We start from the raw sequence: 22,562 nt of genomic DNA, 5'->3' as shown, positions 1-22,562 counted from the left end.
CAGTGTCACCCGGTTCCTGAGATAGGTATAGCTGAGTTATTTGGCACAGAAGTGAAAGCTTACATCATGCCTGTGAACAATATTGCCCAAGGGTAGCATATATAAAGAAAACAAAATCGGTCCTAGAACGAAGCCCAAGTAGCAGATTTTGTCTTAATAACCAAGTCAGTCAAATCTGACTGGTTAATCAGAGAAAAGGCTACAAAAGAGGCAGCAGGACCTGAGGAAGCAATATGTTGAATGTTAAAGGATGAATGCTCTAAGTTGGGGGCACTAACTGAAATCTGATTTCTTGTATCACTAATTCTTACCTCTTATTGATTTGCACCGGTAAGATTTCCACTGCTCCCCCTTTTTGTGTTGAACATATTTTGAGTCTTTGCTAGTAATTGCACACTTCAGTTTGGAATATGGAAATATTCCATAAACAAGGTGCAATTGAAAAGCTGCTGCTGCTTTCTGGTACAGAATGACTTCATGTTTGTTTGCAGTTCATGCCAAGTGGTTTAGTGGTCTTGCTCAGTACCCAGCATGGCATGAGCTCTGAAAAGCAGATTGATAGCACTCCCTACTGGTAATATTCTGGCACTACAGTCTTTTGCTCAATACCGTTGCTTGTTTCAGCCTGTAGGTTGGAATTTTGTGTTTGAAGGACCGATGAATAAAGGTGAGGGAACACAAAGCCACTTTGCAGCTTGGAACTTGCAGTACTTAATTTGTGCTGGGGCTTGCCGGGGTATAGCTTACTATAGCCCCTGTACCTTTTAAAGTTACAAATCTCATCCTCAACAAAGTATTCATTATGCAGTTCTTGCGTGAGCTAAAGAGTCCACTGCCCGGACGTTCGTATTTTTAATTACTTCACGATTTCACCTACGTGTCTGACCACAGGCTGCGAAAAATGCTTACACTACTTTGTTTGATTGAATGAGTAGTACACAACAGGCTTACAATATGACAGCTGAACATTCATTTAAAAAAGTTAGAACAACGACAGGTTTTTAGTAAAATAAAATGTATAGCCTGCTTCAGTAAAGTAGAAGCGGGTTTCTGTTATTTTTAAATTCCAGTGCTGCTCAATAACATCTTAACACCCAAAGTAATTAAAATTCAAGGTCACCCACCCGCAAGAACATTACCTTGCTTAACTTCCTCTATTGGAACATATATAAAAAACAAATATATATATATATATATATATATAATACGTATATATATAGGGCTGGTTCTATTATATATATATATTATATATATATATATATATATATATATATATCTCTCTGGTTCTCTCTGCCTTTTTTCAATAAATAGAATTTAATTAATATAGAATAAAAACAAAGTAAGCTAACAACTACCAAGCGTACATTTTATTAATCATTTTGTGTAATCTCCACAAACTGCCCTGTAGGGTTCTGTTGCAGCCACATCACCGATAATGTTAGATATTATACAGTGCGATATGAGTCAGACTAATGTTAGTGTCGGGTGCGGTTTATTGTGGTTTTGTTATTTTTTAAATCAATGTAAAGGAGTCCTCTGAATGACTTTCCGTTTTTGTATTTAATTTTAACCCGTTCAAAGGCAAAAACATAATAAAACATAACAAAACATAAAACAATTGCAAAGCCATATGCAGCTATGAGGCACGTGTCTCGGTTAAAAACCATACAAATAATTGTTTATTTAGGTCCTTTTACACGTTGCTTTGCCGAAAATATACATATTTTTTGCATTTGAAGTAAGTGTCATACCTCAAAGTTTACTTCAGACAATAATTGATTGACTAGTAGTTGAGTTGACGTTTTGTGTCGAGTTCATTGTGCTGAGGTTTGCAAGGAGCCTCACAGCAGGCCACTCACATTAATAGAAATCAAATACGTTTCATGCGTATAACTCAGAGCACAACCACATAGCCAATCAAAACGACTAGACAGCCGAAAAACTCGAGCTGCAACCCTCATTGGTTACGATGTGCCTTCAGCTCATGCAGCTAAACTTTCTCCATCTTGTCCAGAGCTTGTCAAACTCGTTCTTGGGGACCCCCTGTGGCTGCTGGTTTTCACTCCAACCGAGCTCCCAATTAATTCACTAGACCCTTAATTCAACTGATAATTTAATTTATAACTTAATTTACTTGTTTTCAGCTCTTAAACAGTTGCATATTTCAAGTTAGCGATAGCATTTGATAAGTAACTTGAACTGCAACTGTTTAAGAGCTGAAAACAAGTAAACATGTCTAATTAAGCAAATTATTAGTTCAATTAAGGGTCTAGTTCAGTAATTGAGAGCTCGGTTGGAATGAAAACCATCAGACACGGTGGGTCCCCAGGACCGAGTTTCAGAAGCCCTGGTCTTTCAAACTGCTGAAGCTCATTTTATTTATTAATGTGATTTTATAATTATTACCACACAAAACTTTATGTATGCAAGCACTCTGTACAGTACCTGGTTAATGACATCACTGTTAAAATTCACGTTTGATAGAGAAGGATTTTGAACTAAATATATAATCTACAACAAATATTCGTGCATTGCATTGCTGCATTTCTTGTGTTATTTTATATTGAATTTGAATATTGCAAAGAAAAAGCTACTTATTTGCACTGTATAAAACCACAAATGTCCTGCAAATTTAGAACTGCAGGTAGGCCTACTCAACATTCTATAATAATATCTTAATGGGGGGGTGGGGTGGCACTGTTATCTAACCTTCTGTATATAAATAAACAACATATAATCATATTCTCATATCCTTTTTCTTCAAAACTTATTGCTGAAGCATTTGTCACGAAAAGTATTAGAGGTGACTTTGGCATCACACCTCCATTGATAGTATGTGATAAACAATGAAAGAGTCTGGTTTCAAACCTAATTCTCATATGATATATCCCCTTCGGTCACACAATTTTAAAATTTAATTTATAGAAATGTTAAAACAGTGTGTGAACTAACTCTGTGTAGTTGGAGAAGTTGACCTGTCATAACTTTGAAAAAAACAAAAAAAAAAAAACATCTGTGCATTACAAAAAAGATAAGATAACGTTAGCGCGGTACAGTTGTGGGATAGTGAGCAACAGGTTTAAATAATATTTATTATTATTAACGTTACGCCGTAGAATAGTTGATTTTATTTTTTATTTGATTTTATTTGATAACTAACATCAATGAATTGAAGAAAAACAAAGTCCCGGTTACCTTCGAGTTTATTTTACTGATAAATAAATACCTCAATATAAATCAATAAATATTAAAAACACAAACAATTATCTGACGCATGGTAACCGTTAAAAAAATAGTGTGACGTCGTCTTGACAGTTGTGATTATCGGGGTCTGCTAGTACGTCTTGCGCCGCTTCTCTCAATTCCCTAATCTGCGAGTCTGACTCGATTAGCCGAGTCTGAACCAAGGCCACGGTGGAGAAGCGGGTGAAGCGGGTGAAGCACGGAGAGGCGATTGGGGCGCAAAAATACACGAAACGACACAAAATACACGAAACGACACGGAGTACATACAAACAACGACAAGGTAAGGCGCAAAGCGCCAACGTGATATGGACTTGGGTGAGTTTGGGGTTTATTATGGCAAAGAAAGCCCTTTGACTGCTTCACAGTTGCCGCGGGAACAAAAACGACAGACATCGCGATTTGAAGATGGCCGCTGAGGAGGGGGGAGAGAGGGAGAGGGAGAGAGAAAAAAGAGAGAGAAAAAAAGAGAGAGAGAGAGAGAGAGAAAGAGACAGAGACAGAGAGACAGAGAGAGAGAGAGACAGACAGACAGACAGACAGAGAGAGAGCGAGCGAAAAGAGAGAGAGAGACAGAGAGAGAGAGAGAGAGAGAGACAGAGAGAGAGACAGAGAGAGAGACAGAGACAGAGACAGAGAGAGAGAGAGACAGAGACAGAGCACCAGCGGGGATAAGGCCGCAACTGTACAGGGCCTGGGAAATATCTGCTTGTAACTTGTGCGTGTGCTGTATATCCAGTGATTTCAGTAATCCAGACTTGTATCACTCCTTTGTATTTTGTAATATCTAGTTGTATGGTGTTTTTTTTAATGTTATTTCCGCATAGTTCTTGCGTTTTATGTTTGTGTGTCTGGGAGACGGTCTGGACACTCGCAGTGACAGTGATCTCTTGCTGATCAACAAGACTGGATGAGACAATGGCTAGGTCGTCGTTAACCGAAGTTTAAATGATTTAGCCCAGTTTTTTTTTTTTTTTTTTTTACATGAATGTTCAGTTTGGTTACTTTTGGCGTATGTAGTTAGCTTATTCATTTATTAAACAAATAGAACAAGTATAAAGCCGGTAGAATATTAGTGTAAGTATGTGTTTGTTCGCTTGGCTATTGTATTACATCGCTGTTATAGAAGAAAAAAAAGCTTTCCCAGTGATAATGAAGGTAGTAAAACAATAACGCATCCCAAAAGCACATTTAACCTAAGATATTTTTATTCGTGTATATTTTGTTGACAATAAATAAACGAATGGGAAAGCTTCACAATGTCATGTTGGTAGTGTAACCTTATCACATTTGGGTGTCAAAAGCAAACACGATCCCAACTTGAGTGTGGGGTTTGCTGTATAAAAATTACATAATATGGAAATTTAAATACAATAATACACTATTCCCAGCTTTATGGGTCTCCTTTCTCCGGTGCGCCGCCCACCCGCCATCATGGCAGAACAGTTACATCCATGTTGTACACGAGCCTATCCGCTCAACTTTGTCAATGAGGCTATTCCTTTTTAAGATTATAATTTGGCGAAGTTACTGTTTAAAGGTTATAATACCAGGAACCAAAACCCACAGATACATATACAAGATAGCGGCTAGGCGAGGGGTGAAGTTTTGCTGGGAACCTGTTCAGGTTTTCAATGAAAGGTATTGCACATAAGGCAATGGAAAAATCTGTGGTTTACATGAGCAAAATGATGCACGCAGCTGTTGGGTTTAACATTACTTTGCTGTGAAGTACAACCCATTATCCAGTGCTTTGTGTTTGATCATGTAGAATTAGGCTAGGTGGTCGCGCACACAAGGTTTCAGACTAGCAGTTTATCTTTTGATAAGGGGGGTTTTATTGATGACGTCTGGTGTCCATTAAGTGCATTGCAAATGGACACAGAACAAAGTGAATAGTATTATGTAGGCCTACTATGTAAACTAGAAAAAGTTACTTCCCGTGTACTAACTCCTTTCACCTTTAAATGACTTATTAAATAGAACATTTCAGATATGAGAGAATTTTTTACAACAATAGGCAACTAAACATAATTCAGCTGGCTTTAGAATAATATCTACCTGCTTCCTTTACAGTCAGTTTGCGTGTATTTCCCTGTATTTCAATAGCCTGTCCTGTGACACTTTGTTCTGTGCTGGATTATCATAATTATTCCATAAGTGATTTTATTCTGTTACTGTAATTCATTTCAGGTTTTTTTTAATAGCCTAATAATTGCCTGTATTTGGATACCTGACATTAGAAAAATTAAAAAACAATTTTGTAGTTACATTATTTTTGGATGAGGTTAAAAAAAAAAAAAAAAAAAAAAAAGTTCAGTAACAGAAATAACAATGTTTGGGGTTTTTTCTGTTTTATACAGTGAGGTATAGAGGACCATTATGGAATTGTTACCCTTGTGGTGAAATTTTCCTGTCTGAGCAGTACAATCCTGGTGATTGGACTGTCACTGTAAAGATGAATACTAACAAAAAAACCCCCAAAAAACACAGAACAGCTGCCATTAGATTTTCAGTTTGCTTTTTTTTTTGTCGTATTTAACATATACGTTTTGTCTTGTCTCCCTTTTTTTTCTTTGAACAGAAATGTTTGCGCCATAGACTGTCCTGTATGTTTCATACAAAGCAAGAATTAACCCTTTTATTTCTGGCTCATGCACCCACAGATCAGATGTGGTTGCTAGAAAAGGAGGGGGACATCAATAATCCTGTTTGTGTTTTTTAACTTTCAGCTTTGCATTGTTCTTGGAAAATTGTGTGCCTGTTGCGAATTCCTTGAACTTTGGCATTGGGAGCCCACTTCTGCTGGGCCCCCCGTCTTTGCAGCTCGCCCAGATTAAGACGCAGTTGGCCCTGCAGCAGTTGAACTCGGTCGCTTCCAGCAACCACTCACTGCCGGCTTTGTCGCTGCTCAACCAAGCCCTGTTGAAGATCAATATGTCTCACCCGATGTATAACCCGAGGGGACCCTTTCCTGGTCAGAGAACAATGGTGCCCAGCCAGTATGGCATGAACCACCCACAGGACATCATGATGGGAGGGGCACACATGGGGTCACAAGGGATGCAGGGGATGCAGGGGGTGCAAGGGATGCAAGGGATGCAAGGGATGCAAGGGATGCGGCCTCAAGGAATGATGTCTCAGATGATGCCTCAACAGATGAGCTTCCAAGGACCTTCTCACATGCCGTCCCCCCCAGCCCAAAACACCCTTTCGAGGATCGACATGCAGATCCGAAACAGCCAAGATGAAGTTCGCATGCTGTCGCAGGTGTTGCAGCAGATGGACCCGAGGTTAAGGAAGGAGAACATGGAAGACTCTTTGCCCCCACGTGCAAGCATGGAAGAGCAGAGGATGATGAGCAGAGTGGAAGACAGAGGCCCAGAGTGGTCTTCTTACCAGGCCCAGCCGACCCAGCTCTTTGCTCCGGGGTTCGGAGGTGCTCCGGAGAGGAGTCTCGCCAGAGGCGGAGAGAGCCAGCCAGCTCCACAGCCAGCAGAGAGGCGCCAGAACCGCTACACATCGGAGAGCGCCACCAGCATTCTGGCCAGCTTTGGACTGTCCAACAAAGACCTGGAGGAGCTCAGCCTTTACCCGGACGAGCAGCTCACGCCGGACAACTTGCCTTTTATTTTAAGAGATATTAGGCTGCGGAAAACAAAAAGACATTTGTCTGACCTGGATCGTCCCCCGTCGTCTCCTGCAGGTGCAGATCTGGTGGCCGGTGAATCGCAGCACAGCAAGGTCATTGATTATGGGCATTCAAGCAAATTTGGTTATTCGGAGGAGCCTGAGGAACGACCGATGTACAAACGAGAAGTGTCTACTAAAGAACAGGCCTCTGGAGGGCCATCGAGCATGCAGCCCAAATTTGCAATAGAGACGCTGGTCTCTAAAGGTACCCGTGATCGGCCTACTTTTTCTAAGCATTCTGGTAAGGCAGACTTGCCTGGAGACAAAATACCACAGGCAAACATGCCTAGCAGTGCAGCCAGAGTCCCGAACAAGCAACCTCCCAGCCAAAAGCCAGTTAGCAGGCCCCCCTCGAGCAACCCTCCCAGAGCCAGCCAGGTGGAAAGCAGCGGATTGGCGAAAGCTTTCTCGCCGCCCAAAGGATCCTGGACCCCGACGTTTCCCATCAGTGATTCATCGTTGAGCAAGAGGCTGCCGACCCCCACCATGAAGAACGATTACTACGCTGCCTCTCCCAGAATCTTTCCCCATACATGTTCACTGTGTAACATAGAATGTATACAGTTACAGGTGAGTGTTTTTTAGTGCTGTGATTCTCTTTGATTCAATATGAAATCAGTGTTTAAGAACAAAATCTGTTTTACTTTTAAACCTGTCAACTGTTGAGCAAATACAAAGATTCTAACATTTACAAATGGCACTTTGTATCCTTCCATTAGAGTGCTTGAAAATCTTAATAAATATTATCCATTTCATTTGTAAGCTGTGACAAATCTAAACATGGTTCTTTTGGTTCTAGAGCTGCTGGAGCCATTAACTAGTTTGATATGTCAACATGAAAAATGGGGTTTGGTTCAGCTTACTGCAGTTCTTTTGCAATACAAATACTTGCTTAGTTTGTTCAAACCCCCCCCCCCCCCTTCATAATACAGGAAGATGAGAGCAGGTGAAAAGGACTATTAGATTAACTTTTTTTCCAAACTATTGCAATGCCCAGCATCTCACTCGAGCCAAGGTTGTGAGATCTTTTAGGGAGGAAAATGTAGTTTTGAGGAAGATGGCTCTAAATATTGCCAGTGATCAAGCAAAGCTAGTCTCATAGCAATGAGGTGTTTTGCAGAGATCATTGCAATGATACAAATCCTACCTGATCCCAAAGGAGAAGATCAAGAATGGCAATATTAGGTAGAAGATGAGTGAAGAACACACATTGGAACATGTTCAAATATCCCTGAGAACTCTGGAATTATAAAAGAAAAAACCTGAAGATCAATCTCCAGATGCATCTATTTAGTAAACAATTGGCAGCTTCTGTTTATTAAAACAATTACACACACACACACACACACGCACACACACACGCACGCACACACACACACACACACGCACGCATGTGTGTGTATGTCTATCTATCTATATATCTCTCGTTTTTTTTTTTTTTTATATGATATTCCTATATACCCATACCCATCACATTTGTTCCAGTGCAAGTTTCCTATTCAACTGCTTGCAGTCCAAACCACAAATACAGATAGATTTGATCTGGGTTAATGCAGTGTATCTACACCTGAGGTTGCCGTGACCTGTGTTGTCCATTGAAAGATTTGGAGGGGAAACTGACTGCTGTATGTACCAGGGTGAAGAGGATCAAGAAGAACAATTTTCTGGTGTTACTTGTGAAGACTTCCTTGGCTAGTGTGTGGTTTTCTTGATACAGCTGCTTGATTGTTCCTGACTTTAAGAGTTGTATGTGGGTTAACAGTGGGTCGTTATTATTTTTCTCCCTGATATTTGTCTACATTTTGTAACAAGAATGCAATCAACCTGCTACCAACTTTATCAGCAATCTCTTGTGGTGATATGACAAAACCCAAACTGGAAATAGATTTGAGGAAGTTCTCTGCATGAAAGGGGGCAGGGTGCTACTGGTGTCCATTATTGGGCCATTTTATCAAATTATTTTACCAACAGGCCATTTAGGGATTATTCCAACTTGCCTTTAGGCCCTTTGCATGTGGTCTGTGTCACAAGCACACCTATGCATGCCTAACAGATAAACGGTCTTGGGTCTGGGAATTGTTCAACTGAATCCCAAGACCCTCTGAATCCCAATGAACAAATCTATTAAAATGGTTTTGGCTGTTTAAAAAGAAGTAAAATAGAGCATCATATGCAAATGTCACATCCCTGAATGGTTGCTTCTCTTTGGTTATGTAGCAGTAGAAGAGTGGGTACCATTACTCTGGATTTGAAGGAGGTGACATTTAGTACAAACACAGGGCGCTTTTTTTTTTTTTTTTTTTTTTGGGTCAGCCTTAGCCCTCTTTTCATATTAAGCTATATTTTCTGTATTGTTGCAAATGCAGGCGCTCAATCCTTTTATTTTTTTTCCTGCTTAACCATTTTGACTAGTAATATATTTTATAACCCTTTTTGTTTGGAAGAAAAAAAAAAATCTGTTCAATACAGTAGGTGGTCTATACCACGTGCTGGAGTGGTGTGGCGACAGCCGTCATTCCCTTTTCATGTTTTTAATCAAGGTGCTTGTGTAGTCAAGAATCCTGTTCTACCACGTGCCTTCCTCCATAGGCAGTGGGGGCATTTGTATTGTAGTTCTAGAGAATGGTCTGCGTTGTTGCAGCAGACATAAAAGAAAACCAAAATTCCTTTCTTTGCAGATAATTGATAAGCTATTTCCTGAAACCCCAGCAATGTCATAAGCAGAGTTTTTGAATTTTAACAGTAGAATCGTTTGGATTTCTACAAGTTAAAATAACGATCAAGTAATTATTCCACAAACGTATTTGACTTTTTTTTGTGTGGCATTTCTGTGTAGTGGGTGTCTGAACGTGAGGCAAAACTGCATGGTAGAATAATGCTGATACAGAGGTTTGAGGCTGAATGCAGAGTAAATAATACATCCTATTCTGATTACAAATACAGGAGTTTATACCAGAAAGTAGCCCTTGTGTTTGTACCATACAATCACCTCTTGTCATGTTTTTGCTTGCAGGACTGGATTGAACATCAGAACACAGCTCTTCATATTGAAAATTGCCGGCATTTCCGCCATCAGTAAGGATATTAGGATTTGTTCTCTATTCTATTGGCTTTCTAGCAGTTTGTAACATCTTGATGTACATTTTATCGTTTGATTGTTCATGTTTTAGAAAAATCAAGTAACACTGCACAAATTATGAAAATTGCACACCCACACAAAGGACCTTCAGATACTGTACCAGTAACATGAGCATCAGTACAACTGCTCCAGGCTGTTTCTATTGGGCCTACATTTGTATTTCTATACCAATAGATTCTTTAGTATGAACTAAATATTGCATGCGTGAGCAATTAGCTTTTGAAAATTCAAAAGGATGTAAGAGAGGTCAAGTAAAGTTACTGTGTGTTTTTTAATTTGCTGTTTTTTCATTTTTTTAGGTATCCTGACTGGAATCCTGAGGTATTACCAAATTTGAGGCAAGTATTTCTTGATAGATCTATATAAATATATTGCTGCTCACTTCATTTTTTTCCTATTGTTGGAACAAAAAACAATTCTCTATGTTCCTGCTAGGAGCTCGCCACGTTGCCACAAGCGAAATGTTTTCTTATGGCTCAACTAATTTTCACCAAGTTTGCCATGGTAGTGAAGGCTTTGAAAAATGTACTTGTGTATTACTGCCAGCACGATTACTTTCAATGTGTGCTGGTAGATGAATCAATACAGACCGTTTGATTTCATTTTGCCCAGTGAAAGCCCTGTAGCTTGTTCACGTAAGATGTATGCCACAAACGGTCAGCGGATGGAGCTGCTTCTAAAACTTTTTTTTTTTATTAGTTTGCTAAATCTTAATGTATTTATACTTTTAGTACCATCTTAGTAAAGTAGTATCTTATTAAATTAAATGTTAATCCAATCGTGTGCTGCATCATAACCCACTCCAGACTTGAATCCTTTAGAATTGGCATTCCTGCTTGCTGATGTGGTGGTCTTGCTTTCTGCAGGAATGTCTCAAGCACTCCGCCAGAGAGGAAGAGCCCAAAGAGGCGCAGCAGGTCCAGCTCTCCCAGCCAGCGGCGATACGGGGGTCGTTCAGGGTCTCGCTCCCGCAGGTACAGACGCAGCAGGACGAGGAGTCCCCCACCTCGCCGCCGGGCAAGATTCAGCCCCCGCCGGTCCCTAAGCCCATCACCCCCCCACCGCAGGACTCGCACACCCCCTCGCAGGTCCCGCAGCCCTCTGCCTGCCCGCCGCTCCCCTCGAAGGGTGAGCCCTCATCGGGTCAGCCCCCGGCGACGCAACCGATCCACCAGCAGCGAGAGACTGGCCAAGAAACTCCTCCAGTCCACAGGTACAAACAGCACACTGACTTACTTGGCTGGCTGAATAGCGAGCTTAAGGGTTGGGTTATTCTTCTGTCATAGGTGAATGTAATACATCAGGTGCAGACATTTTATAGTGTTAAATTGTATATTTATTTATTATTTTTATGAGTACTGCATGTTTCCTTGAACAGGATGTCTAATATTAGGTTAAAGAAATCAGCTAGCTTTTGGTTTTGGATTGTCTTGCACTTACTTTGCCATTTCACCACTTAAAGCATTTTATACCATCGGTAACCAACCAGCTGCTTCCCCTAATGACTGACATGCTTTGCAGCCAGTAAGATGCTTTACCCTGAGGTGAAATATCCTGGAAGTCAAGGCAAGCAAACTGACCTGATGTAGTGCCTGATGCTGTGTATTAAAATTAAAATCTGTGTTTGTGCTAGTACAGCAATTCCCAAACTGCTACGCGTACCCCAGCGGTATGTGGGACAAACTGTAATGGCAAAAAATTTTTTTGGATTTTCATAAATTTTAAAACTCATTGGGAATTCCTTTAAATTTCTGGCATGAAATGGCATTTGACACTAGTTAGTTTCAGAAACAAAAAGAGAGGCTGTCCAGTTGAAGACAGTCATGCAGCTGCGGGACAGTTGGGTTCACTGCCCTGGCGCGCACATTTATTGCAAACTTCCAAGAGGTACCGATGAGAACACAGAGACAATGAATTCTTGGCAGTGAATGAACTACATCTGCAGGACAGTGTTAAGGGTTACATCAAGCAACGCCTCACTAAATGATAGTCTTAGAGGGAATGCAGCATTATGGCGCGCACTTAATTTAGTGCTTCACACTATGGTAATAAGAATGAATATGCAATTTTTATTTTCATGCATCCTGTATTTAATGAGCTTCCAGTTCAGAATAAGGAGATGAGCTTTATTCATGTGGTATTTATTAACGGGTGTTAATTTTAGTTAATGCATTAAAATGATCATTTTATTAGTGTGCATAGTAACCACTGATCGGCACACTATTTAAACCTGTTTTTCGGGGCTGAAAACTAGTTGCTGTGCAGTTCGTTTCTTTTTACTAACTCGATTCGTTCAGTTTGGTGAATCAATTCAACAGATGTGTTCGTTAGATTCACTAACGTGAAATAAATACATCTTACTGAATTACTTGGTTATGAAAATGTGTTTGAACGGAAAAAGTCCAGAAATTATAATTGAGTGTCTAGGTCAGGGGTGTCAAACTCTTCTGGCAGCAAGGACCATTTAAGTTTATACTGTTCAATTTTTGGTGCTGTGAAAAAGTATTTGCCCCCTGTCTGATTTTCAGCATTTTTGCACATTTTGCACATTGAATTTGGTCAGATCTTTTTGTGGGTTGTAGTAGTATATAGAGGGAGTCTGAGAGAAAAAATGACACCAAAGTTTGGCTTCTTTCATTTGTTTGGTGTGCAATGTAATCAAACATGCAATCTTCAGGTGTGAAAGTTATTCCCCCCCCCCCCCCCCCCCCCCCCCTCCTCCTTAACTCAACCCAATTAAAGGGATAATTAAAGCAGCTGTTTGAATACTTTGGATAACAATTTGGGCCAAGCCTGCCCAATATAAATCTGACTAACTTTGGCCCTTACCATCAGAGTGAAGTTGTCAGCACACAGATTCTAGAGGCACATCATGCCATGATCAAAAGAAATTCCTGAAGACCCAGAAAAAAAGTTGTTGATGCCTGTCAGTCTGGTAAGGGTTACAAAGCCATTTCTAAGGCTCAGGGGCTCCACCAAACCACAGTCAGAGCCTTATTGTCCAAATGGAGAAAGTTTGGGACAGTAGTGAATCTTCCCAGGAGTGGACGTTCTGCCAAACTCTCTCCAAGAGAAAGGCGTAAAATTGTCCAAGTCACAAAGAATCCTAGAACAACATCCAGGGATCTGCAGGCCTCTCGCCTCTGCTAAGGTCAGTGTTCATGACTCCACCATAAGAAAGACACTGGGCAAAAATGGGATTCATGGCAGAGTGGCAAGGCAGAAACCACTGCTCACTAAGAAGAACATTCGTCTCAAGCTTTCAAAAAAGCACCTGGATGATCCTCAAGAGTTCTGGAACAATGTTCTGTGGATAGATGAGTCAAAGTGGAACTTTTTGGCCAGCATGGGCCCCGTTATGTCTGGCGAAAACCAAACACTGCATTCCACAGTAAACCTCGTACCAACGGTCAAGCGTGGTGGTGGTAGTGTCATGATTTGAGGATGCTTTGCCTTCATCAGGACCTGGAGGACTTCCCATCATTGAAGGAACCATGAATTCTGCTCTGTATCAGAGAATTCTACAGGAGACTGTCAGGCCATCTGTTCGTGAGCTGAAGCTGAAGCACAGCTGGGTCTTGCAGCAAGACAATGATCCGAAACACACAAGCAAGTCTACATCAGAATGGTTGAAGAACAAGAAATTTAAAGTTCTGGAATGGCCTAGTCAAAGTCGAGACCTAAACCCCATTGAGATGTTGTGGCAGGACCTGAAATGAGCATTTCATGCTTGAAAACCCTCAAATGTCACTGAGTTGAAGCAGTTCTGCATGATGGAGTGGGCCAGAACTCCTCCATGGCCCTGTGAGAGGCTGATCAATAACTACAGAAAGCGTTTGGTTGCAGTTATTGCTGTTAAAGGTGGTATAACTTGAGTCTAAGGGGGCCATTACTTTTTCACACGGGGGCATTGGGTGTTGCATAACTTTCTTTAATAAATAAATAAGTATCAATTTTGTGTTGTGTCCACTCAGGGTCCATTTTGTCTAATATTAAATTTTGGTTGAAGATTTGATAACATTCAGTGTCAAAAATATGCAAAAATGCAGAAAATCAGACTGGGCAAATACTTTTTCACGGTACTGTACCTTAAAGTTATTTATCGTCTCACCAGAATTTGCGCAACAGTTTTAAAGAATGGCAAATGAAAAAGCACCGTGTGATGTCTCTCTTGGATTTTGTGTGTGTGTGTGTGTGTGTGTATATATATATATATATATATATATATATATATATATATATATATATATATATATATATATATATATATATATATATATATATGTATTACACAGTACATAAACATGTTAATAGTTTGTATTTATCAATTAACTATATGCAAAGTGAGTGAACAGAAGAAAAATCTACATCAAATCAATATTTGGTGTGACCGCCCTTTGCCTTCAAAACAGCATCAGTTCTTCTAGGTACACTTGCACACAGTTTTTGAAGGAACTCGGCAGGTAGGTTGGCCCAAACATCTTGGAGAACTAACCACAGTTCTTTTGTGGATTTAGGCAGCCTTAGTTGCTTCTCTCTCTTCGTGTAATCCCAGACAGACTTGATGTTGAGATCAGGGCTCAAACTTGCAAGGAACCTCTACCATGCTTCACTGTTGCCTGCAGACACTCATCTGGAAACCCCTGTCTACCTTGAAATTTCTGCCTGGGAGAGACCTTGCTGATGTAGTATAACTACCTTGTGTCTTGTTGCTGTGCTCAGTCTTGCCATGGTGTATGACTTTTGAGAGTAAACTGTCTTCAGCAACCTCACCTTGTTAGCTGAGTTTGGCTGTTCCTCGTCCAGTTTTATTCCTCCTACACAGCTGTTTCTGTTTCAGTTAATGATTGTGTTTCAACCTACATATTGAATTGATGATCATTAGCACCTGTTTGGTATAATTGTTTAATCGTACACCTGACTATATGTCTACAAAATCCCTGACTTTGAGCATGTGTACCTAGAAGAATTGATGCTGTTTTGAAGGCAAAGGGTGGTCACACCAAATGTGGCTTTGATTTAGATTTTTCTTCTGTTCACTCACTTTGCATTTAGTTAATTGATAAATATAAATTAACATGTCTATTTTTGAAAGCATTCTTACTTTACAGCATTTTTTCACACCTGCCTAAAACTTTGCACAGCACAGTACTATATATATATATATATATATATATATATATATATATATATATATATATATATATATATATATATATATATATATATATATATATATATATAAAACACAGCAGCTTGAGCCTCTAAGTTTTAGACAGCAAAAAGTGAACAAAACAGTGATCTCTATGGAAGGCCATCTGACAAAAAAGCATTGTGCTGCTTTAGAGCGAGACAGAAAAAAGGCAAGCACCTCATTCTGAAATGCCTCACTTCAACAGTGCCCAACTTCCTGAAAATGCTGTGTAGTGATTTTTATATAGCTTGTATATATGACATTTTTTGTTGCGACCTTGTTATGTGGAATGTAATAAACGAGAACCAAAACAGTGATTTATTTTTTTTCCCCTTCCCTTTACAACGCCATGTCCACGCTTGTTTTATCTGAAGTATTTAAAGTTTTATTTCAGTTTGTTTGCATGTTCAGCTCCAAAAAGGCACAAGTGAACCTCATGACGTTGCTTTATGAAAATGGGCCATTGTTTACTGTGAAGAAGCAGGAATAAACAACATTTATCTTGGACTGTTACTTGGCATCCTTTGTTTTGTAGTTAATTCACTGGGGTAAAGTTGTGTAGGATTTACTTATTCTTTACACCTGAGATTTTTGTACTTTAAAGGGGTGTTCACACTGGACGGGGTGCTCATGCCCCTCCTTGCGCACCGCTCTACAGTCGCCACAGACCACTGTTCACGCCGGCCAGGGTGTGGCAGGCGAGAGTCAGTGGGCGTTCTCTTACATCACTGCTGCATGTTGCCAAGCAACAAACAGTAAATACCAGCGGGAAGGGAAAACATTTTATTATAGAGAAGAGACAAAGCTTAGTAAAAAAAAAAAAAAAAAAAATGTAATGAGGAGCAAAACGTTTTTTTGGTTTTAACACCTTATTTTAACCGCCCCCCCCCCCCCCCCCCCGACACACCATCATAATCTCCCACAATTACTCAAAAAATATGTTGGGTATAGGCAAATAGAGCGATTTAAGGGCATCGTTATATACATTGATTTTATTGAGCATTATCATATACACGATTAAAAAATGCAACTACTTCCACCCCATCTTATAAAACTTTTTTGGTGGAAACTGTAAAAGCAGCAACAGTCAGTGGTACCGTGCTTCTGACAACACAATACCTGGAATAATGAACAGCAAACAAAGAAAAAAACTAAACCAAACTGATATTTAAATTGAGCGAATATGTGAACATGAAAATCCCATGTTCGTCCCAGCACTAATTAAAAATAACATTACAGTATAAACCTGTATGCTAAGGGTACGCCGACAGTTGATAGGTCTGGAAGGAAGTACACGACAATCAAAAGTTTGGGAAGCACTATGCTAGAGCATCAGTTACCTTTGTCCTGCTGCGATAACTGTGACCTTAACTTCAATTGTATTTGTGTTTTTCTTTGCTTCTAGGTTTGTCTGCCTCAGAGAACACTTCCTTGGAGGCTGTGATGCAGACCCTGGCCCCTGCCATCCTAGCAGAGCTGGCAAAGAAGAAGTCAGCCAGTGCCTCTGCCGCCTCCTCCTCCAAGACGCAGAGTAAACCCTCTGCTGCAGCTACCAAGAAGAAGATCGAGCCTTCAGCAAGCACGGAGGTGCGAGCTAGGGACCCAGGCTCCTCCACTGCAACAACAAAGAAAACGAATGATTCAAAAACCACTGACCAAGCTAGTGCTGTCAAGAAAGAGGTAAAGACAGCCTGCAGGCTCCTAGATTACTGAGTGGATTGTTCTTTTAATATTCAATACATACTGCAACTAAAATAATGAATACTACTGTTATTAAGGGTTGTAAATAACTGCATCTCTGTAAACCTCAGTGTACAGCATAATACCCCAGATTAATTATACAATTTAGAACTGTGGTCCTCCTGCAACTTCAGAAAATGCTAACTGGATGGTGGAGCGTAGCAATTGGAGAAATGCAGGGTAAAAAAAAAACCAAACAGAATTACCCAAGAGAAATAAAGGGTTGGTTTTCTGCAGATTAAACCTGTTCAGGACATTCTTTAGTTAGAGTATCAGAATTCGGGGGGAAATGTGGAGCAACTTGAATGTGTCCTTCCACCTCATGTGTATCGCCCGCGTTCAGCACATGAACGGTCAACAGTGGTGTTCTACTTTCATGATACTAGTGGCTTTAATTTTGCATTCCCAGTTGTGGGGGATGGTGTTGGTTGCTTACACATTTTGTCACAGGTTTTATTTTTGAATTCTTAATTGTAGACTGCTAACCCTAAGAACAACGGGGTCACAGTTCGCGTATGGGATTTGCCAGATTTCAAGTACACTGACCGGGATATCATCAAAGCTTTTCAGCCCTTTGGAAAAGTCAGCCATGTGCTCATATTTAAGCGGAAAAATGAGGTAATTCACATTCCTTTGAAGTTTTTGATGTAGTTTAATGACACATTCTTGCATGAGGGGTCTTCTGTACATTTCAGTAGCTGTTAGATATGCACAGGAGGGTAGAACTAACAAACATCTTTGCAAGGTATAAAATCACGAGGGTGGTTTGACCTGTGATCAGTATGGCTGCTGTTTAAGGCAGTGCCACCTCAGAGACCCAGCAATTTAATTCTATATAATCACCCAAACTGTGACACCTGCATTCATTTTGTAGATAGGGTGATCATATAGTACGTTCTCTGTGTATGTGCTCTCAGACACGTGTATTGTTTTCATTAAGTTTTAAGTTAACAACTTTGATTTGCATTATATTTAGATTTGTTGGCTTATGGCCTCCCTGTTCCAGAAGCCCCTATTCTTCCTTTTAAAGTGTTTGTGCCACCTCAGCCTGCGAAGTACAAGCCTGTTTGAAACTGACTCCTCTGTTTTCTAGGCTTCCGTGACCCTGCAGTTTGAGGAGGCAGCCAAGGCAGTGGTTGAGTTTGCTAAAACTGATCGTTTGCTGGTCCGGGGGATACGAGTGCAAGTTGCCTTGGAAGACAAGGTATGGGTATAGTCTTGTATCCTTTTTGTCTCAGTGTTGCACCTGTTTTATTCTATGGTGTTCTTCTCTAGAATAACTCCTCACTGGTTTAAGTAACGCAGGAGCCCACAGGAACACTGAGGACCTGTTGAGATTGGCTCACTCTTCTCTGCTGCTGTGCTGGTAAACTCCTGCATGGTAAACTGATGATGCGGAATGTAACGAAGGGCAGACAGATATTTCAGTACATAGTATTTTGAGCCATACCCATTTCTAATTGCGCAGTATTGCCTTGGGTAACGGTATTGTTTTTAGTTTTCTGTGTGTTTAAATGAGAAATGTGAATGTGAGGTAACAGCAGTAGGTGTGACTTGACTGTCTTCATTTTTTGTTTATAGTATATAAAGGAGCAGAAGAAGCCAACAGCTAATAAAAAGTAAGTATTTGTACATCCTGGAAGAGATTACATTTAAACAGTCCCAAATGGATCACTGACATTATCGTAGTTGGTTTTTTTGTGCCATTGTTCAGTGGACTTTAGTGTTATAATTGAGTACTTTACTGTCTTGCAGAGATATGCAGGTACATGCCTCTTCAGATCCTCAAGTGCTGAGCACAGTAATGCATGGTGCAAAACCTAATGTAATAGCTGTTTTTTATTTTCTCCTGTGACAACAGAAAAGAGGGGGCGAATGTAAAGTCTATAAAGAATGCAGCCACCAAAAACACAGGTAAGGCATGCTTGTCAGCTTTTTGCATTTCAAATATATTTGTATCTGCAGTACATTTTACAGATCCCATAACACGGTCCTAATATGTTTCTTGAACTCTGCCAGTGGAGAGCTTTTATTTACCTGAGTCAAGGGATAAGAGACGGTTGCATTTAAATGGAAAACCCACTTGTCCAATTGTGATTAAACTCTTTATTAATGTTATATAGCATAAGGTATTGAGAATATTAGATTTATAATCTGGGGAGCTATATGGGTGTCTGTCTGTCCGTCTGTGTGTCACACTTAGTTTTGCGTATATCTTGAACCTCATCTCTCTGCAATGTCTTCTATACTCTTCTATGCAAACTGTGGATATGTCATTGTCATCATACTGAGAGCTTTTCGAGTGGTGGGGGTGGTTGTTCGTGACATGATACTGGTTGATACTTGTTTGTTTTGAGTCTTGATGTTAGTTTTCACTTGTGTTGTACAGAAGCCCAGGATGGTAAGAAGCCTGAGAAGAAAAAAGAGGTGGGTCTCTCTTGATTTTGAAATGCTTGTAAATTGGAAGTTCTTTGTGGTTTTCTGTTGTGCTCATACATGCATTTAACAAAAGAACAGGCCTTCTAGATTTGAAGATAGGACTTCAACTGCACTGTAACATACAAGATTTTTTTTATTATAAATGTTTTTATCTACTCATGCCCAAAACCAGTATTTTAAGCACTAATTAAATCAAAATTGGCCAATATTTAAGAGAAAAAACATCAACAAAGCAGATTCCATTTCTAGGAGGCTTATGTGCGAATCAATGTGATTTTTAATATTGTTTCACCAGGAGCCTGTTAAACGTGTGATCCTGATTGCTGGGCTTCCAGAAAGTGGCTTCACCGAAGAAGACCTTACTAAACTAGCTATACCTTTTGGTTTTTCATCAAAACTTGTCATTGTGACATCACATAAAAAGGCATGTATTAACAAAATATATAAATATGTCTAAAACTAGTAATCATCATTTGTAAATGTTAAACTAAAAAATAAAACAACCTAACTTCTTGATCTGTTTTAGGCGTATATGGAGTTATCAAATTCAACATCTGCAGAAGCCATGGTTAACGTTTACAAGTCCATTCCAGCTAAGTTAATGGAGAAAGAACTGAGTATTACATTGCTGCCGAAAAACATTGACCTGCAGAGCTCGGTAAGGAACCCCAGCTCCTCAATGCTTTCAGATGTCTGAAAAAAGCAGGTGCCACCAACCAGTCTGCTCAGAACTGATTTGATTTATAAAGCATCCTGTAAAAATGATACAACAAAAAAATAATTTGATTCATCACTGCAAATTAGGCATCTAAATCCTAGCAGCTCCTTAGCTTGAGCCACACTTTTGAAAGAGCTGCGGAAAGACCCTTAAACTGTTAATCCTTAATGCTTTTCTATTGTTCTAGGAGACTCTTTTCAAAGACATATATGGACTGACCAAACCTGATGTGAGTACTGCACGATTTGATGTGTGTGTGTTTTTTATGCGGGGGGGGGCGATGAGCAATCATGGAATAAGAGGTCCTGTCATTTTATTGTGCTGTGTACACAGGCATTCCCATTTTTGAGTCTATTTCACAGAGGTGGCCTGACAAAGGACTTGCTATTAGTACATGCTAGCGACCAGGTATAATGGTAAACTGTTTCAGTAAGAGTGCTGTGACACAGATATTACTGTTGTTGTCACACCTTTAGTTGCCAAATGATTGTAAACATGAAAGAGCAAACGGAAGCATCTGAAGCTACTAAGCAATGTAGCAGCCACGTGCAGACGAGTTACCACAAGATATAATAACGCCCCACTGAAACTTTTCTTAAGTAGATTGGCTAATGATTTCATTTTCACTGTTTGTACAGTTTGTTTAGTACCTTATAATTTCTAGAAATTGTTCAAACAAAGAATTATAGGAAAAATCTTTTGTATCAAGAAGGTTCTACATTGCAAGAGCAAGTAGAAGAATTGAAGAAGGTTAATAACAGTCTGAGATTGACTGCCAAAGATATTCGAAGTGAACTGGCTGCAAGTGGGAAGTCCCGATCTAAATCCGATTGAGAATCTTTGGAACAATTTTATTTAAGAATAGTCAAAAATCACTAATGAATCGTGCCAAAAGCTCACTGACATATCCTAATAATTGAAAAGAGGTTGTTATTGCTAAAGGTTCTTCAACTAGCTTGATTTCATTTTCCTTTTCAGTGTAATGAATACTTTTGCATTTTTGGAGTTTTGCAGAAAAATTGCTAAAATAAATAATTGTAGCATCTTTTTTTCCTCATCCACAAAAGCAAAATTTTTGCTACAAAAGATTTTTTCTAAAATTCTTTGTTTGAGAAATTTCTAGAAATTATAAATTTCCATTGGACTAGAACGGTCCTCTATGAAAGGCGCTGTATAAAGTAAATATTGATTAATATATAGGCTGTATTATTTGTCTTCCACCAGTTTAGCAATTGTTTATTTTATTACATTATATACTGAGCATCAAAATTGACAAACTCTGTTTGAGCAGGTGCAGTGACTTTCTATTGTACTGATTAATAATTGACATGACGGAGATGCTGCAAACTGATCTGTTGATCTTGGGCAGGTGTTGTGACTCTTGGTCTCCCAGTTCATTGACAGTGTCGGGGGGAGGAGGGGGGGATCTCTGAAGAGAGTGTGTACTGTCAGTGATATGTATTCCAAGATGTGGACATCTACCAAATTGCACATTCATTCCTTCACTTAGTTTTATTACCTCTCTAATATAGATCTGTTGTAATTTATGGTGGTTACCCTGGCATAAAGACCTAATCAATGTTTTTTTTTCTTTTCTTTTCCAAGGAGATAGATAAGCTTCCACAGAAGTTAGTGACTATCAGTAATTTGCCAGGCGAAGGCAACGTAACTGAAGAGCTCCTTGAAATGGTTAAGAAGTTGGGGACTGTGAAGCGCTCTGTTTGTTTGAAAGACAAGGTAACAGCAGGTCATCAGTCTCTCGCTCTGTTTGAGAACAAGGTAACGTTATGTTGAGATCACGAGAAAACCAGTGCGTTATCTTTTGATTGAGAGATAATCTATGAAGTCATTACTTCCGTTTTCCTGAGAGAGATCAATTGTCAGGAAAACGGAAGATATCGATATCTTGAAAAATCTTGATCACGAGATAACGGAATGATTTTCTCGTGATCTCGACAATGAAGACCCCCCCTCCTATCGTGTCATAACCAAGGTTTTATTTATTTATTTATTATTTATTTATTTATTTATTTTATTTCCCTGATGGCAAAGCCTTGATATTTCTGGTGAAGTCTGTGTTTTAATTTTTGTGGTTTTACAAATTTGTTTCTATTTTGTAACGGCAGATCATTATAGAACTGGAGACGCCAGCTGTGGCCAAGACGGTGTATAATTACTATAAGGAGTTCCCCTGCACCATGCAAAACAAAGTCCTTCAGTTCTCCATGTCTCCGAAGGAAGTCTCCAAGGAAGAGGTGTGTATGTGAAATCAGTAAAACAACATAGAAAGATATGTTCTTGTGTTACTAGGCAGAATTAAAAAATGTTATTACAAGCTATGAAGATAGACTCGTTTGTTGAACGAGGACTCGTGAGGTGCTGTGCATTGACATTCT

The 22,562-nt window shown here is 39.7% G+C and overlaps 1 protein-coding gene across 2 annotated transcripts in view; it reads left to right on the top strand.

Moving 5' to 3' along the window:
• Positions 1–22,562, top strand: part of znf638 (zinc finger protein 638) — a 96,163-nt gene that overhangs the window by 61,401 nt on the left and 12,200 nt on the right. For both annotated transcript variants that reach the window (XM_041245844.1, XM_041245936.1), the window contains exons 2-16: positions 5,976–7,506; positions 9,950–10,011; positions 10,375–10,413; positions 10,942–11,288; positions 16,675–16,949; positions 17,487–17,627; positions 18,103–18,213; positions 18,591–18,628; positions 18,871–18,923; positions 19,399–19,436; positions 19,744–19,872; positions 19,975–20,106; positions 20,354–20,395; positions 21,772–21,903; positions 22,293–22,421. In XM_041245844.1, coding sequence (XP_041101778.1) covers positions 5,976–7,506; positions 9,950–10,011; positions 10,375–10,413; positions 10,942–11,288; positions 16,675–16,949; positions 17,487–17,627; positions 18,103–18,213; positions 18,591–18,628; positions 18,871–18,923; positions 19,399–19,436; positions 19,744–19,872; positions 19,975–20,106; positions 20,354–20,395; positions 21,772–21,903; positions 22,293–22,421 — 3,199 coding nt within the window. The remainder of the gene's footprint in view (positions 1–5,975; positions 7,507–9,949; positions 10,012–10,374; positions 10,414–10,941; positions 11,289–16,674; positions 16,950–17,486; positions 17,628–18,102; positions 18,214–18,590; positions 18,629–18,870; positions 18,924–19,398; positions 19,437–19,743; positions 19,873–19,974; positions 20,107–20,353; positions 20,396–21,771; positions 21,904–22,292; positions 22,422–22,562) is intronic.

This window comes from Polyodon spathula, chromosome 1, assembly GCF_017654505.1.
Source record: "Polyodon spathula isolate WHYD16114869_AA chromosome 1, ASM1765450v1, whole genome shotgun sequence".
NCBI classification, from domain to species: domain Eukaryota; kingdom Metazoa; phylum Chordata; class Actinopteri; order Acipenseriformes; family Polyodontidae; genus Polyodon; species Polyodon spathula.
This window is presented reverse-complemented; position numbering and strand designations above follow the sequence as displayed.